This window comes from Lepidochelys kempii, chromosome 15, assembly GCF_965140285.1.
Source record: "Lepidochelys kempii isolate rLepKem1 chromosome 15, rLepKem1.hap1, whole genome shotgun sequence".
In the NCBI taxonomy this organism is placed as follows: Eukaryota; Metazoa; Chordata; order Testudines; family Cheloniidae; genus Lepidochelys; species Lepidochelys kempii.
Window position 1 is genome coordinate 13,186,360 of NC_136394.1, and position 16,069 is coordinate 13,202,428.

A 16,069-nucleotide genomic window follows, 5' to 3' on the forward strand; every position below is an offset into this window, starting at 1 on the left:
TCAGGTGCCGTTGTGGCACTTGTGGGATAAAGGATTAAATACACCTTGCAGTAGTGAGATGTAAGGTACCACATAATATCCTCTGGGCAGAGATTTGTCACTTCTCATTTTATCTGTAAAGGATTTTACCCACCTACGAGCCTGTATAAATAACACTTGTCCATTGTCACATTCAAATCATATTGTCACATGATTGCTGGCTTCTGCACCAGGTGACTTGGACTAACACAGTACTGGTGCATATAGCTTTGTGTAGCAAGCACTGCGCTTTTACTGCTGAGCATGAAATTCACTAACACATCTTTAAAAGTGGTACGGAAGAGGAGAAGCTTTAGGGCAAAAGCAGAATAAGAAATGTAAACTTTCTTGCACCATAAGCTAATGCAGAAAAGCCTTTGGGAGGTCTGGTCCTTTTCCCTGTCAAGGCAGCATTGATCCCTATGCTCTCAAATACTGCCATTCTTAGCCAGGGAGGGCAGGGCAGCTACCAGTGATGTAATGGGCAGACAATAGTGAAGATTGGTTTCTAACCATCAGAGGAGTGAAGTCCCAGTCAGTCTGTCCTCTCCCTCCCCTACAGTTGGAAGGCAGTCCTAGAACTAACTTGTTTTAAGACTGAGCTTGATAAATTTATAAAGGAGATTGCCTCTAATGGCATAAGGCCATCTGCAACTGCTATTAGCCGATATCTCCTATGGCCAGAGATGGGGGAGGGCTCTGAGTTACTACAGAGAATTATTTCCCAGGTGTCTGGCTGGTGGCTCTCGCCCATATCATCAGATTCTAACTGATCATCATGCTTGAGGTTTGGAAGGAATTTCCCCCCAAGTCAGATTGGCAGAGAGCCTGGGCTTTTTTTTTTTTTTTTTTAACCTTCCTTTGCAGGGTGCAGCGTGGGTCACGTGCTGGTTTGAATGAGAGTCTCTGTAACTTGAAGTCATTAAATCAAGATTTGAGGACTTCAGTAACTCAGCCCGAGGTTATGGGCCTGCTACAGGAATGGATGATGGGTGAGGTTCTGTGGCTTGCAGCCTGCAGGAGGCAGACTGCGGCGGGGGGGGGGGGGGGTTGGCAGTGCCAGGGGCTGAGGATGGGTCTAGCAGCCCCTGGCCTCCCTTCTCTGCAAGCCCCAGGCCCCGACTGTCAGGTAAGAGGCTCTGTCTGTCTAAGCGTCTCGGAACGGGACCCGAGCCCCTGCGCATCCCCTCCCCCAACGGGCCGCGCCTGGGCTAGGCAGCAGGAGCCCAGCGCCGGCCTTGTCCCAGGTGGGTGGTACCACCCTGCCGCGGGGGCAGGGGCAGAGCCCCTCCACCGCACCCCTCGGACGAGACCATTCTGAGAGGGGCGGCGCCCGCTCCGGCGTTGTGGTGTGCTCCTGTCTCCATGGGAACGTTGACAGCAGGCGCCGGGCCTGAGGAGAGCGGGGCGGAAAGAGGAGCCCAGGCCGCGTGGAGGGGGAGGGGGGGCAAGGCTACGTCTACCAGCGGGCTTTTGGGGGGAGGAGCTGGTGGGTTCGAAACTGGGGCTACGGGTGCGAGGCTGGCTGAGGTCGGGGGGGGTGTCTGAGCCTTAGCGTGGGGCGAGAGGTCGGGGGTTGGCTGGGCCCAAGGGTGTATATGTGTGGGGGTGGCTGAGCCCAGGATGTGTATGTGGTGGGCTGAGAGGGGAGGGGGAAGGAGGGGGAGCTGAGCTGGGTGTGTGGGGTGTGAAGGGGGGGGCAAGTTCCAGCCTGCTGGCTCCGTGCTTACTAAGCTCACATTCTTGTTCTCTTCCCCCCACCCCCACATTCTAGGTTGGCAGCTGTAAATTTGAGGGTCATGTGCAGAAATGGCTGGTGACCGTGGGGAGGCTTTGGGTAGTGATACCTGCCCCATCCCCATTCCCCTGTGAGGGCAAGTTACGTAGAGCAGAGGCACACAGAGCCATAGTCCACTCCCTCCATCAGAGACAGTGAACACAAGCCCAGTGTCAGAGCCAAGTCCTGAGGAGACACCCCCCAAACCCATGATGCCAGGGTCATAGTAAAGGCGCATTTGCATGCCAGGGGCACAAGGTACATACAAGGCCTGACCTCATAGAGACTGAAGCACATTAAACGTGGTCACTGACCCTTGTTCAACTTCAGTGGCATTTCCTCAGCTACTTTACTGAGAAGCTGTAGGCTGCCCACATAACCCTAGTCTGAAAACAACTTTTGTATCAGGACCTTTGGGGATGTACAATACCAGTTTGCCTCCGCTGGGGAACCTACCACAGTGGTCAAGAGTAGGACTGGATAAATCAAGCCATCTTCAACTTGGCATCCAGAATAACGAGGGGCCTCAGCCTCTCTCTCAGTCCCAGTCTGTTGAAGTCTGGAACAAAGACTCACATAAACTAGTCATGGACTTGGAGAGAAGCCTGAAGTTCCTACAACAGCAGCATGCTGAGACCCTAAGGAAGCTTCATGAGGAAATTGAATATCTCAAAAGGGAAAACAAAGGTGAGGTGACTTTCCATATACAACTTTGTGTAGATTCTAGAGGCACTAGATGAGAGATTGGAGAGTTGTCACTGCAAGTCGAGAAATCTTTGATATCTTTTTCCTCAACATGCTAAGTTATGAATTAATTACAATGCATGTAGGTTTTGCTTTTGCATCCCCACATTTCTTCTTCCGTGTCATCTCTTTAAAGAGATCCCTGATGCCACTTGCTTAGGCCTACCATTCCTTATCCTTTTCACAAGAGTTTTGTTTTGAAACTGTTAGAAAATATTTCCCAACACTTAGACTATAACAGGGGATATAAGAAGGGAATTCTAATGATTTTGACTGTGAGGCTAACAAAAGCTCAAAGACAAATCTGGTCAGTTACGGACTCCAAAGCCTGAAAAGGCATAGGGGACTGGATAACTTGGGGAAAGGTAATGAAATTAGTCTTTCACACCTAGTAGGCCACCATTTCAGTTTACCGGGGGATAGATATATAGTAGTACATCTGAAATCAGCTGGTGTGATCTCAAGTTTAGTTTCTGCTGGACAAGTGTTCACATTACAAAAATACCATTTAAATTAGCATTCTTGTCATCCTTGAGAGAAGCTATTGACTGAATCTTTGTAGAGAGAATGTGGCCCCTGTCTTGTTGATTGTTTCTCCAGATCAGGGTTGGGGTATTTTGTCAATAAGAGATGTAGGCAAAAAGTGTCAGTATGACAGACTGGTTAATTTTGAGCACAGCTGGTTTACAAGAAATCCAACCATGAGAAAATTGACAAAACAGTTCAAAGCTTGTACCTGGACAACAAAAAAATACTTTACATTCATGGTAACATCAGTACATTCTTTAGAGCTTAAAGTAGCTAGATCAGGGGTAGGCAAACTACGGCCCACAGGCCACATCCAGCCCCCCAGCTGTTTTAATCTGGCCCTCGAGCTCCCGCTGGGGAATGGCATCTGGGGTTTGCCCTGCTCTGGTGGCTCCTGGAGGCAGCAGCATGTGCCCCCTTTGGCTCCTACGCATAGGGCCAGCCAGGGGGCTCCACTTTGCACACTGCCCCATGTGCCACCCATGCAGCTCCCATTGGCTGTGGTTCCCAGCCAATGGGAGCTGTGGGGGCGGTGTGTACGGCTGTGACAGTGTGCTGCAGAGCTGTCTGGCTGCACCTCCGCGTAGGAGCAGGAGGAGGACATGCTGCTGCTTCGGGAGCTGCTTGAGGTAAGTGCCACCTAGAGCCTGCACCCCTGTGCCATCCCCCTCCCCTGCAACCCAACCACCTGCCCTGCATCCCCAGCCAGAGCCCACGTTCCCCCCAGCCCGGAGCACCCTCCTACACCCCAAGCCCTTCATCCCCAGCCAGAGCCCGCATACCCCCCAGCAAGGAGCCCCCTCCTGAAATAATTTCTGGCCCCACCCCAGAGCCCATACCCCAACCCCAATTTCATGAGCATTCATGGCCTTCCGTACAATTTCTATACTCAGATGTGGCCCTCAGGCCAAAAAGTTTGCCCCACTCCTGAGCTAGATGTTTGGGCTAGTTATAAACCCTTGTTCATAGTGCAGAATACACAAACTGGTTTCATTCAGTGTGACCTGAGTTATGCTATACTTCTGTGTGCATACTTGTCTTAAAACTACTGAAAAAATTTGTCTTCTGTAACTCTACTTCCACTCTCTACCTCCTTCCCAATATTATTTAAATAATATCCACTCTTAGGTTTCACATTACGGTTACTCCCTCACCCTTTGAGCCCATATGTTTATTGTACATTTTTAATGAAAAAAATTTCAGTCTATCAGAAATATTGAAAGCTGATGTGAGTGACATTCTCTAGGAGCAAGCCTCGCTTTATTCTACAATGGGAAAAGGGAAGTTAAGGGGGTATGGAGAGAGCTCAAACTAAAAATTGTGTTCTCATTTGATTACAGAGCTTCATTATAAACTCATAATGAATCAGTCGCTGCAGCTAAAAGGTAGGCTATGCTTTTACTGTTCTAGAAGTAGGATGATCTAGTAAGTGTCTTATCCCCTAGAAGTCCCTTTGTCTCCCCTTATTAATTTTATTATTAATAAACATTTTGCCTTGGTGCTTTGTCCATTTCCCAGTCCTGAGAGAGAATCTTGGAAGTGTCGCCTCCCCTCTGCAATGCGGAAATGTTCTAGCTCTCTGGCGACTGAAGACTGTGTACATATTTTCATTCAAAACACTTTCAAGTATGTCAAAGGAGTGTGACTGAGTGCCGAGACATATATTGTCTGCATAAACAAACTTACAAGAGCCGGTATATGGTAGGTCATTCGAATATAAGTTGAATAATGTAGGAGATAATACTGATCCTTGCGGGAGCCAATTCTTCTGGTGCATCCAAGTACTTGTTCTATCACCAATATGCACATGGAAATGGTGATTTCTCAAAAACAGAGCCATTGCACATACAAACCAACTTGGCATAGTTCTGGACAATTTCACCAAAAGGCCAATGTGCAAACCGTATCGTATGCCGTGGTCAGTTCAAGAAAAACTGAACAGTCTTCAGCTGATGTTGGAAGCCATTTTCGATTACTTGATCACATGTACTAGTACCACAGCAAAAAACAGCCTGCTCTGGTCCCAGCATGCCTTCCACTTATGCCTTCTTTGTGAAATCAGATACTCAAGCACCTTAAAACAGATGCTCAGAAGTGAAATTGGTCTGTGGCTTGAAGGCAAATGTGGATCTTTCCCAGATTTCAGCAAGACAATGACCTTCACTTGGCACCAGATTCTAGGCAGTCTGGATTCCTGCAGAAGTCTGTTGAAAAACTGAACAAGCCATTCCTGAGCGTGAGGACCCAGATGTTTTCATGAATTCAGGTGCAATCTATCATATGCAGGAGATGAACCGGTTTTTAAATCGTTCAGCATTTTATCCAATTCCAGACTAGTGAATGGCTCCATCCTACTATCGGCAGGATTACTTCTTAGGAAATGTTGCCATTTGTCACGTACCTGGCATTTGACAACTCTGTCACCAGGAGCTTTGGCAACCTCAACAGATGACTGGCACTCTGATTTGGAGTAACTGCTGACCTGCTTTGTGTACATGGGCATTTGAGCCGCACCTAGTTAACGAATTAAACTCCAGCTCTTCCGGCTTGACCACGTAAAGTCAAGCACCACTGTCGCTTCCTCTCTTTGAGTCCAGTAAGCGGCATCCAATGATTCCGTAAGATGGTCTGCAATCTCCGGATCACCTGACTGCTCAAACTGCATCAGCAAGTCTGCACACCCTCATTCAAACATGGAATGTACACTGGTTGGAAGCCACGTGGAATTGTTGCACTTGCAGCTTTAAAAAGGACAACAGAAACAACGGTTTGCATCTTCCTTGGAGATGGTTAATGGGATGGTTACGACGATCCATTTTAAATACTCTGTAAAGGAGCCCCAATGTGCCTTCCAGAAGTTCCATCTAGGCTTTGGTACACTCCTTATAGTTGGCAGATGGAGGACGCATTCCCATCTGAATCAAAGGAGGACAGCATTGGCTATGTGGAAAATCATTAAGTACAGTACACGCCGCTGGCTAATGCGTGATTGGCAAACGATATGACCCAGCACAGATCTGGGCAGTAGTTCCTATTCCAGCATGTGGAATGGAAGGTACCATACTGCTTAGGGTCATGGACCAATGCAAGATCATTATTTGTTGCCCACTCCAACAGTTGTTCACCATTTGGGTCTGCAGTCGCATAACCCCACTTGCTGTGATGATTAGTAAAGTCGCCAACATACGCGGCTGCATGCTTAAGCCTTGGGAGAACATGTGGAGTCCATGTTTCACCCAGTGGCTTATACATTCGTGATTTGAAACCCACCAACTTTAATTGTGTCACGAAAAGGTGAATATTCAACATGGACAACATCTGATATATCACTGTGGGTGTACGTGGCTCAACCATGTTTTGCATGAAGATGGTGACAACATTGTAACCAATTATCTTAAACCAATGTGCTTCATTCAGCATGATGAGATTTTCTTGTAAACAAATAATGTCAGCTAGAACTTCTTTTGCCAGAACATCAATAAGTTCCTGCTTGGCAGAAGACAACCCTTCAACATTCATCTGGAGGACTTTAAATGCTGGACCTATGACTAGAAAATCATTGTCCGGAACCTCTATAGATTAAAAAGCATGTTGAACTTCATTCAGAAGCAGATGGGGACTGGTGTATTTCACTGCACGTTAATATGCTTCTGCTGATTCATACGTAAGCAAATAGGATATCTCACATTCTGCCTTAGCCGAAGCTTCCAAGGTATGCCAAAGTAGTAGATGGAAGTTGTCCAGATGAGAGGGGACAAAAAACATGGCTGATCATAGTGAGATCAGTTTTAGTAAAGAAAGGCTGCAGCCTCTAAGTTAACTGCAGAGAACTGAATGAGCCACCACTACTACCTGAGTATACAAGTGCAGTCAGGATTCCAGGCGTACCTTGCAATAGTCAACTACTGTGACCACGGGTGGACAAACTCCACCAATAAGCAGCAGTCAGTCTTCAGTGTTCCTAGTTGCTTAACCTTGCCCCTGAGCATCCCTCCCTTTTATAGATCAACCTTCAGTGATTTTATCCAGGTCTTTGTGATCACATTGTGTTCCATGTTGAGTGCAGAAAACACTCCCACTTGGTTAAACCAAGGAGCTGTTCTGGTGCTATGGGAAACAGTTACATTGCAGGCTGCTCTCAGCAATCCTGCATGTAGAGAGCCTTGGCTCTGCAGACTTTAAATAGTTTACCTGTGTTTCCTATTCTAAACTGAGGATAATATAGCCTCTTCGCTGGTCAGTTCTATGATCATAATGCCCAATTCATCACTTATTCTTCTTTGCAGGTGATAATTTAACTCCCACCTTGTTTGACAAGTTGCTTTCAAGGCAAGGTTCAGCAGGTAAGATAGCTTAAAACTGCAAGATTTAACTTTCGGGGTAGCAGGACTAGTAACTGCATATATTAGAGGAGGGGAAGATAAATTATTATTAAATGAAAATATCTAGGCCTAGATATAGAAACAGGCAACAATGTAAAAGTCTGAATACCTATCAGATTTGTTTCAAATCTCTCTTCTTACGGCTCTTGATGATGATCAGGAGTCCTAGTATAACTGTTTTCCACTTATTTGGATCATGTGTGCTTGCACACACATTTATAATCCCTTTTACATTATGACTGAGTTGCTAAGAAATTGGGAGAGCAAAGCCTACGTTTGGGCTGCTTCTAATTTATGGTTGTTAGTGCTAACATAGTAAAGTAGGATTTCTTGACACTGTGTTAAAGGATTAAAATAAGCTAAACTACAATGAAGCTGTTCAATAGCTCACAAAATAAAGCCTAAGAGCATGGAATACCTTGAACTACTGTGGAGATAAGGGTACTTAAAACTTGTATCTGCAAGCTGTTAGGTCTCTGGCCTGGCCTGTAATGCGTGCACACCCATCCCCCTTCCCTCTCCCCTTCATATTTTGTCTAACAGCTGCTGCTGTTGCAGTTTCTAGGTATTCACTGACAAACAGGCAGCTGATGGACCAGCCCAAAAAGCAAAAACTGAATACAGAAGAACAGGTGATCAACGTGGTACAAGGGGAACCAGAGCCTCCCTGTCCAAAGGTGGAGAAGCCACAAGAGGAGGTTTTTTCTAGGTATGAGCAAGCTATCCGAATACAGCAATTGTAGGCAGCTCATTTGAGGTTTCTGGGCTGTGTGTGTTCTTTTTTGAGTCTTTGACCATGTGGATCCCACTGATGGTGCACGTGCACCTTGCATATCTTAGAAATATAAGTAATGTAAAATACAAATTTATGAGGGTTAAGAATAAATTACAGTGAGCAACTGATTCTAGCAGGGGTACTTAAGAAGCTCTTTGGGGGTAAAGTTTTCAATTGAGTTGTCATTATGTATTTAATTGGGGATTGGTCCTGCTTTGAGCAGGGGGTTGGACTAGATGACCCCCTGAGGTCCCTTCCAACCCTGATATTCTATGATTCTGTGATTGTAGTGGGCATAGAAGTGCTAATTAATTCAAAGGAAAAACTCAGGCATAAAGTGTACTGCCATGCACCATTCTAGACAGAGGACACAGAAAGTAGTTTAGCTACAGAGAAGGATGTGATCTTGTAGAGTTAAGATTCCTGGACCTGCCATGTTTCCTTCATTTCCCACTTGTGAAATAAGTAGAATACCTACCTGTACCACCACGCTCTTGAGAGTCTTAATCAATGTTTGACAAATGTTTTGGCAAGGTAAATGCAATAAATATTTAGACATTTAATCCATTTCCCTTGTGATTCTTTTATTCCTTAATTGTGATCTAGAGAGGACAGAGAAGTCTCTGATAGAATTACATCTCCAGTACTTTCACTGCCAAGCCAGATTAGATCTGGGCACACTCAGGTACCACCAGCCTCCTCCAACCCTTTCCTGGTAAATGTTCTCCCCTCCCACATCCGAAAACCACCTACACTGGAAGAGTGTGAGATTGTCATTCACCAGCTATGGAACATCAACCACATTCAGGCACAAGAGGTGAGGCTGTTGACCCCAGCTCAGTCTACCTTATTCGCAGCTTTTAAGATACAGTAAATTTGTGGTGACGAAATAGGAAATAGATTTTCAGAGGCAAGCAGAAAGGTTATTTTCTCCTCTCTGTCCTTCAGCTGATGTATTTGAAATCGTATCTGGAGGACATCCACAAGAACAAAAGGATTCCTGAAGACTATCTGCTAGCCAGCCAGATTGGGTAAGCTAAGCTGTTCTGAGTTATGGTTCAAGGCTCGGGTATTAGACAGATTGTAGCTGAGTTCGCTAGTTCCCTTTCTACTTTCTATTGGAGTGAATTTGCAGAATAGAGGCCATATGCAAGGTGCCTATATAGAGGTCATTAGCGAGCTTTGACTTTGTAGGGCTTCCTTCCTTAACTTTCCCTTGTGATTTATCTTTGAGCCACCTCTACCCCTCTCAAACTTTCCAGAATGCGATCTGTTAATGTGAATTGAGAGGATTTAAACGATATCTGCCTTAATATACCTCTACACACAAGCAGCAAAATCCTGTATTATAACAAGACTACTGCACACAGTTGTTAACAGCACTAACCTAACAGGAGATAAGTGTCCATAAACTTAGGGTGCAGGTAGACAAGGTTGTCAGTTTGTTCTTTCAGAGCACTTACAATCATTTAAGATATCATCCTACGAGGAGTTGAGACACCTGGTTAACAGACTACTCAATCCAACTGAAAGTCAGACATATGGGCATTTCTGAAAGATTCAGAGGGATTCATGGTTTGAAGGCTTATGTTTATTTTAAGTAATATGATTTTATTTATATTGTGGTACTGTTTACAGACCCCCTTTGGGTTTAGGGCTGTATTGTAGTAGGTGGTATATAAATATATTGTAAGCTCTTCAGGGCAAGAACTGTTGCTGTCTAGACAAGAGATTACAAGGGCAACAAAAAAATCATGAGTTACACAGATTTCCCTTACCTTTTACCCATCCCCCGTACTATTGCCACAACAGTTCTCCAGTTAAAACTCTAGAAGGGTAGTAGGTCTGTAGGAGTAGCATTTGGAGCAGCCAACTAACAAGGGGTGCAGAAGGTACCAAAAGATCATCTAGCCTGAATACCAGAAGCCATTAAACTTCACCATATTACCCCTATATTGAATCCAGTAACTTGTTTGACTAAAACATGTCTTCCAGAAAGGCATCAACATATGGAGAATCTACCACTTCCCTGGGTAGTTGGTTCCAATGGTTAATCATCCTCACTGTAACAAAATTTGTCTGACTTCAGATTCCAGCCTTTGGTTCTTGTTATGCCTTTCTCTGCTAAATTAAAGAGCCCTTTAGTATCCGGTATTTTTTCTGTGTGAAGGTATTTATACACTGGCTCCTTCCTGCACTCCCAATTATTTCACAGACACCAGAACTATACATACTATGCCAGTATATCTCATCAATGCCATCTAATCCCATTTATACATCCAAAGATTGCACTGTAGCCATCTTCCACAGCATTGCACTGGGACCCCATGTTGAATTGTATGACCTCTAACTCCTTTTCAGAGTAATTGCTTTCTAGGATACAATCCCCATAGGTATGGCTTACATTCTTTGTTCCTAGATGTATAACTATGCACTTGGCTGTGTTAAGATGCATTTTGATTGAATGGGCCCAGCTTATCACATAAGCTAGATCATTCTGTACGACTGCCCTGTCCAGATTCTGTGGTGGTGCAGCTTCTCCTGTTCTCTAGGTTCAACATTCATATGCCGCAAGATTTATTATGTTGTTTTCAAATCCAGGTTACACAGGGCCAGCACAATCAATCAATGCTCTGCTACTATGCTATAGAGTGAAGTAGCCAAGGTATCATATCTGCAAATATTTTTTTGATTTAGGAATCAAGAAGTTTCACGATTACCCAAAATGCTAAAAGATACATCTAAGAAATGGTAAGTACTTCTACTTTCTTTAGAGATTAAGACACTTCATGAAAAAGCCCATGCTAGTACATCTGTAATGTAATCAGCTGTTGAGTCAAGCATGTGATACCTTTAGCAATTAAGTATTAATCATGAAGTTAAAAACAAGCCTATTACTGGTTTCCCCCCTCTCCCCATCTCACCTTCAACTTTATCATCAGCCACAAGCCTCTCCCCACTTAAGGTCATGATTGCCTAAAGATCAATCCATATGCCCTGCTCAGGAGATAGTCAGATTTCAGATGAGATCACTGCAGCTATCTAGCTTATTTTCAGTGCCTTACTATAGCCACAGAGGAAGCTGCACAAAGTGTTTTAATCACTAATTCTTTGAGGGTTGCTTTTGCATGTTCACACTACCAGCCTCTTTTTCACAGAGTTCTACACACAGGACTCAGGTAATAGGGACTGTATTGCCTCCTGTGGCTTCTCTGTCAAACATCTGATGCTGATGTAGTCCCTTGGGACACTCACTTTTCTCCAAGGATCACAGAGCTCAGCAACATCCTATATGTATGCTAAGTCAGAGGCAACAAAAACCTCTCTCAAGGAGGCAGGACATTAAAGTGTGGTTCCACTGTGAAAAATAGCCAGTCATCATCTTTACTCAGACCTTCCTTTTATATTTTCAGAGTCAAGTCTGCTAATAACATTTTAGTGCCATTAGCTAGGGTGGCTCTGCAGTGCTGAAGGAAGAATGGATTAAGATTTTCTGGCATCCACCTCAGAATTATTTGTTAAGATCTGAATGCAAGGCCAAGTTCTATCCATAATGAGATTACACACATGTAACTTTTCCATTGCCACAGAGGAATCAGTCACACAGCAATTTGAATTTTAGATTGCAATAGGATTTAAAAGCAGTACTCTATTTTGTGAGGACTGCATAAAAGGGAAATAGGAAAGCAATACTCTGATCTTACCCAGTCATTTGAACAAGAAAAGACAAATCATTGGGTTAGACTATGATTATTGCCATCTTCAAAGTACACAAACAAGTATACAATAAGTCATACAAGCCCTTTTAAGAAGGCAAAAGCTCAGCCCAGGATTCATCCTGTGGATGGGCTTTCTCCATTCCTCCATGCCAAAATGCTGTCAAGATAACAGAGCCAATTAACAAAGTTCCCCACCTGTGAGCTAATAGGAGGAATAAAGATTCTAAACTCTCCCCCTTAATACATCTTTTCATGCAGATGCTGCAAACACAACACAAACACTATTTACAAAACACAGGTGACAGATACAGCTATGTTTCTTTAAAAGTTGAAGTGAAGTGTTTATTAAGGTTTTTCTGCAAGTTAAACTGTAGGATCTCACTTCTTTCATGAAATAGGGAAGTTTAGTTTTTTGTACTGAAAAAAAATCAGGTCCCTCCTTTAGCTGCTTATTAGCCCCCGAAAACAGGACTAGTCTCTCCTATAACATGTGATGTCAGCTAGTAAAAGCAAAGCAAGAAACCCAGCTTCATGCACTCAGTGTAACAGGAAAACAGAATCCTGGACTTGGACTTGGCAGATAACGAGCCATTCACACTTAAAATAATAGCGCTTTTCATCTGTTGATCTCAAAGCATTTTACAAAGGTCAGTATCAATACCTTCATTTTACAGATGGGGAAATATCTATCTGAGGGACTTATCAAAAAAGCTGCTATGCCTCCTAATGGTGACGGGGTACTCACTACCAGAAGGGCTCCACACACACTTCCATCCCATGAAACTGCACTGAAAGTCATCTTTTCCTCACTTTACTAGAAAAATAATTTGTTAAGCACTCTGAAGGCTAGGGAGAGTTCTTACTACAGAAATTTAAATCAGTGGGACAGAGCACTGCAGAGGTTAGTCCATCCATCATGTAGAATCACTGGGGTGACTAATGTGGAAGGTGACCCTAATCTGGTAGACCTTGGTAAAGAGAAAGTGATTTAAAATCATCACATTGCCAATCATTCCTCTGTCTCCAACTCTTATCTCCAGTTTGATTATAACTCCACTGCCAGCTGCTGAAAGGGCAGTTCTGCCAGCACTGAAGCAAACACTGGGAAACAGTTTTGCCGAGAGACAGAAGAGAACTCAAGCTATTCAAAGAAGCCGTCTTCGTCGGACTGTGCTTTAGTCTGGTTGTTCAGCAACTGCATTCCAGATCTCTTCTCCTTAAAAGCGTTCCAGTAGCTACAGCACTCCCAGTATATGTTTGAGTTTACATTGTAGGTTCAGCTTAGATTGGTTTGCTGCTATTATCTCCCCACTTCAAGTAAAAACTAATTACGAAATCACCGTGTCTTCTATTCAGGAACAAAGAGCTTATGCATCTATTGTTGCAGCTTTGCCTCATTCCTTCTGTGGTTTCCCTTATTTCTTCAGGATGTATATTTGATGAGTTAACTTAATGATGAAAGCCTGTAAGAGATTACTGTTTAGGAAATTGGATGCTTATCACTTTTAATCAGGTCAATGCAGTGTCCCACAAACTTCTCTAGTCCGGCAGAGATTATTTACAAGCAGCATACATTTATTTTTATGCAGGTATGGGCTGCACAGTTTTACAGATAACACTAGATCACTGCTAATCCATCAGTGGAAAGGCTGGAAGCCACATACTACGTCATGTTACCTGGCAGGACAAGATTTCACAGCTCTGCACAGCTGCTAGATGGGAACGGAGCTGAATTTACAGTAGTCGTATCAGAATTTTTTTTTGAATGCAGGTATAGGACCCACTGATCAGCAGCAGAAGGGCAGTTGAAACTATGGGGGGCTCAGATATTACTCTGTTCTAGGCTGCACACTCTTTACTCAGAATCTGTAACATTCCATTGTTTCATCTTTGCTATGGGCTAGTTTCCATTCAACTCACAACAACATAGTGGGTTGACTGCTCTGAAAACGAATGTTGTATGTGCAGCAAGTATGCAAGATTCCCTATACCAGGCTCCTGATCTGCATCACAACCTTATCTCCAAGGGAGCAGACCTACAATTGTCAACACCACAGTGATAGGCTCCTTAAAAATATCTAAAAAGGGGTGGTGGGGTGTGTGTGTGTTCAATTCTTGTCTTCTCACCTGACTGCACAACAGGGAAACAAACTGAGATGTTAGCTTTTATGATATGAACATCTGTCCACTAGCTCATTTTACAAAAGCACCTGGACACCCATCTAATGGTATTAAGTTAGTAATGATCTGGGCTAGATCTAAATTAAAAAACTTTCACCTCTATATAACATTTCCCTTAGCAATCTTTTGAACCTCTCCTCCAGCTGATGATGAACTTGGCTGCTATTCTGCAGCATAGGATAACTAATGTAGTGCCATATGTGATTTTTCCTCCCTCACTTCTGGGTGCAGAGATTTCGGCTCCTGATAGGATATCTGAAGTAAGCACCCGCCTTTGGTCACTGCAGAGCCGTTGCCCAAGGACTAACATTGGAATGATAGTAGGTTAGTTTCAAACACAGGAATAATAATAAATTTATTACGATAAAACAAACAGATAATGCATTAGTTCATGTACAAAATATTGATACCACTCGGCTGCCTCAATCAGTGCTTACTAAGTACCCACATTTTAAAACATCCTAAAACCGATGACACCACACAGATTTACAGAGGTCACAGCAATTTCTTGACACCACTGTAAGAGTCCAGCTACTTGTCAGGGACTGTTGCACAATACTGGGGGATGGAGCAGGGTGTGATGGAAATACTTGAGACACTGAAATTCCCTTACACCCAGGAATTAAGAGTGAATGAACTACAAAGATAGGGCAGATTGAAATGTAATCACATTGTGTATGGAACCAGTTACTTATGGCAAGTGGCTTCATTTGCATTGCCTCACAACACAGCAGCTGATATCAGTCTTCTGATCCTAATTTAGATGACCAGTAATACTTTTACAGGTGGGTGTCCCTCGGTGCCCGAGGCACGCAAGGTCAATTGTCAGTCTTAGACCTGAGCTGTGTTCAGTTTTCTTAAACAAATAGATGCGAGTGGGATATGCAAACACTTCCCATGAGTTGCATCACTCCCCAAAGAAGCCAGCACCCAAGAGAAATGCCAGGTAAGATACAATTCCCCTGGTAAATATAAATGCAGATAAGTAGCTGCAGCCTGCTGGATTCATTTACAGTGCTGCTATGATTCAATCAATTGATTTTCCCTGCACACACACTTGGAGCTCACAGGGAAATCAGTTAGCATGCACACTGAATACCCCGCCTTCAGATCATCCGACTTTCTAAGAGTGAGAAATGCATGGTCCGTGCTAACCAAAAACCGTTTATACAAAGTAGTGTTTAAAATAAGCTATAAAAATTTTCCTATGGTTGGTTTTCCTCCTAAACATAATTATTCAGATTAATCTGACGCATTAGGGATGCCCTAAAAAGGCCCCGATTTCTCCCCTTTCTCCAAATTAAATTACCAGACTCCTGCAACCATAGGGAAGTTTGTGAGCACATTCTAGCTGCAGCTAATTTATTCTTGGGGCAATATCAAGTCACACAACATACAGAGTGTGAGGAATACTGGCATCAGGCAAAGTCTGAAGCAAATTAGGACATTCTCCCCTCTCCCTTCTATACCATTCAGACTCCCTGATGGAAGTCTACAAATAATTTCTTCTCTAAGAAGACAATAAAAGCCCCTCCTAATACATCAGTCTCAAGAACCATATATACATGTTCTGTATATGTGAAAATGCTGGCAAAGTCCACAAAGGCAGAAGATAAAAGCATGAAATCTAAATCTAACACCAGGTTCCCTATTGAACCTGGCACCTAGAAACAAAACAGTATAAGGCTTTTTCTTCTGAAGTTCCCTCCCAAAATGCCTGTTATTCTTCCAGTGGCCGTGGGAGAGGCCAGCTGCCGAGACCCAACTTCTTTGCTTCATGATTTCACAAGGGGAGGAAGTTATGCAGCAGAGAGGCAGGCTTGACGGATACTTTGTGCCCAGGTGTTTAAGAGTGCTGTGACTGAATGCTTGTCTGGAAGCTGCAGCAATTTTGATGTCATGTACTGATACACTGACTGCAAGAAGGGATTGGCTGCTGGAAAAG

At 43.8% G+C, this 16,069-nt stretch overlaps 2 protein-coding genes across 10 annotated transcripts in view; one reads left to right on the forward strand and one right to left on the reverse strand.

Moving 5' to 3' along the window:
- The first annotated feature begins 1,009 nt into the window (after positions 1-1,009).
- The window catches only part of CCDC74B (coiled-coil domain containing 74B), a 53,556-nt gene continuing 38,496 nt past the window's right edge, over positions 1,010-16,069 (forward strand). The window contains exons 1-10 of one of the 3 annotated variants that reach the window (XM_073312362.2): positions 1,010-1,147; positions 1,793-2,053; positions 2,204-2,482; positions 4,408-4,452; positions 7,354-7,410; positions 8,008-8,158; positions 8,831-9,041; positions 9,173-9,255; positions 10,922-10,975; positions 12,984-15,067. In XM_073312362.2, the coding sequence (XP_073168463.1) occupies positions 2,038-2,053; positions 2,204-2,482; positions 4,408-4,452; positions 7,354-7,410; positions 8,008-8,158; positions 8,831-9,041; positions 9,173-9,255; positions 10,922-10,975; positions 12,984-13,122 (1,035 nt within the window). In that variant the 5' untranslated portion in view covers positions 1,010-1,147; positions 1,793-2,037 and the 3' untranslated portion in view covers positions 13,123-15,067. Of the gene's footprint in view, positions 1,148-1,740; positions 2,483-4,407; positions 4,453-7,353; positions 7,411-8,007; positions 8,159-8,830; positions 9,042-9,172; positions 9,256-10,921; positions 10,976-12,983; positions 15,068-16,069 lie in introns of those variants that run through there. The other 2 variants (XM_078848925.1, XM_073312364.2) reach the window with 2 other exon arrangements.
- Positions 14,450-16,069, reverse strand: part of MED15 (mediator complex subunit 15) — a 41,728-nt gene continuing 40,108 nt past the window's right edge. For 6 of the 7 annotated variants that reach the window (XM_073312345.2, XM_073312350.2, XM_073312346.2 and 3 more), the window contains one exon: positions 14,450-16,060. In XM_073312345.2, the coding sequence (XP_073168446.2) occupies positions 15,924-16,060 (137 nt within the window). In that variant the 3' untranslated portion in view covers positions 14,450-15,923. The remainder of the gene's footprint in view (positions 16,061-16,069) is intronic. The other variant, XM_073312344.2, reaches the window with a different exon arrangement.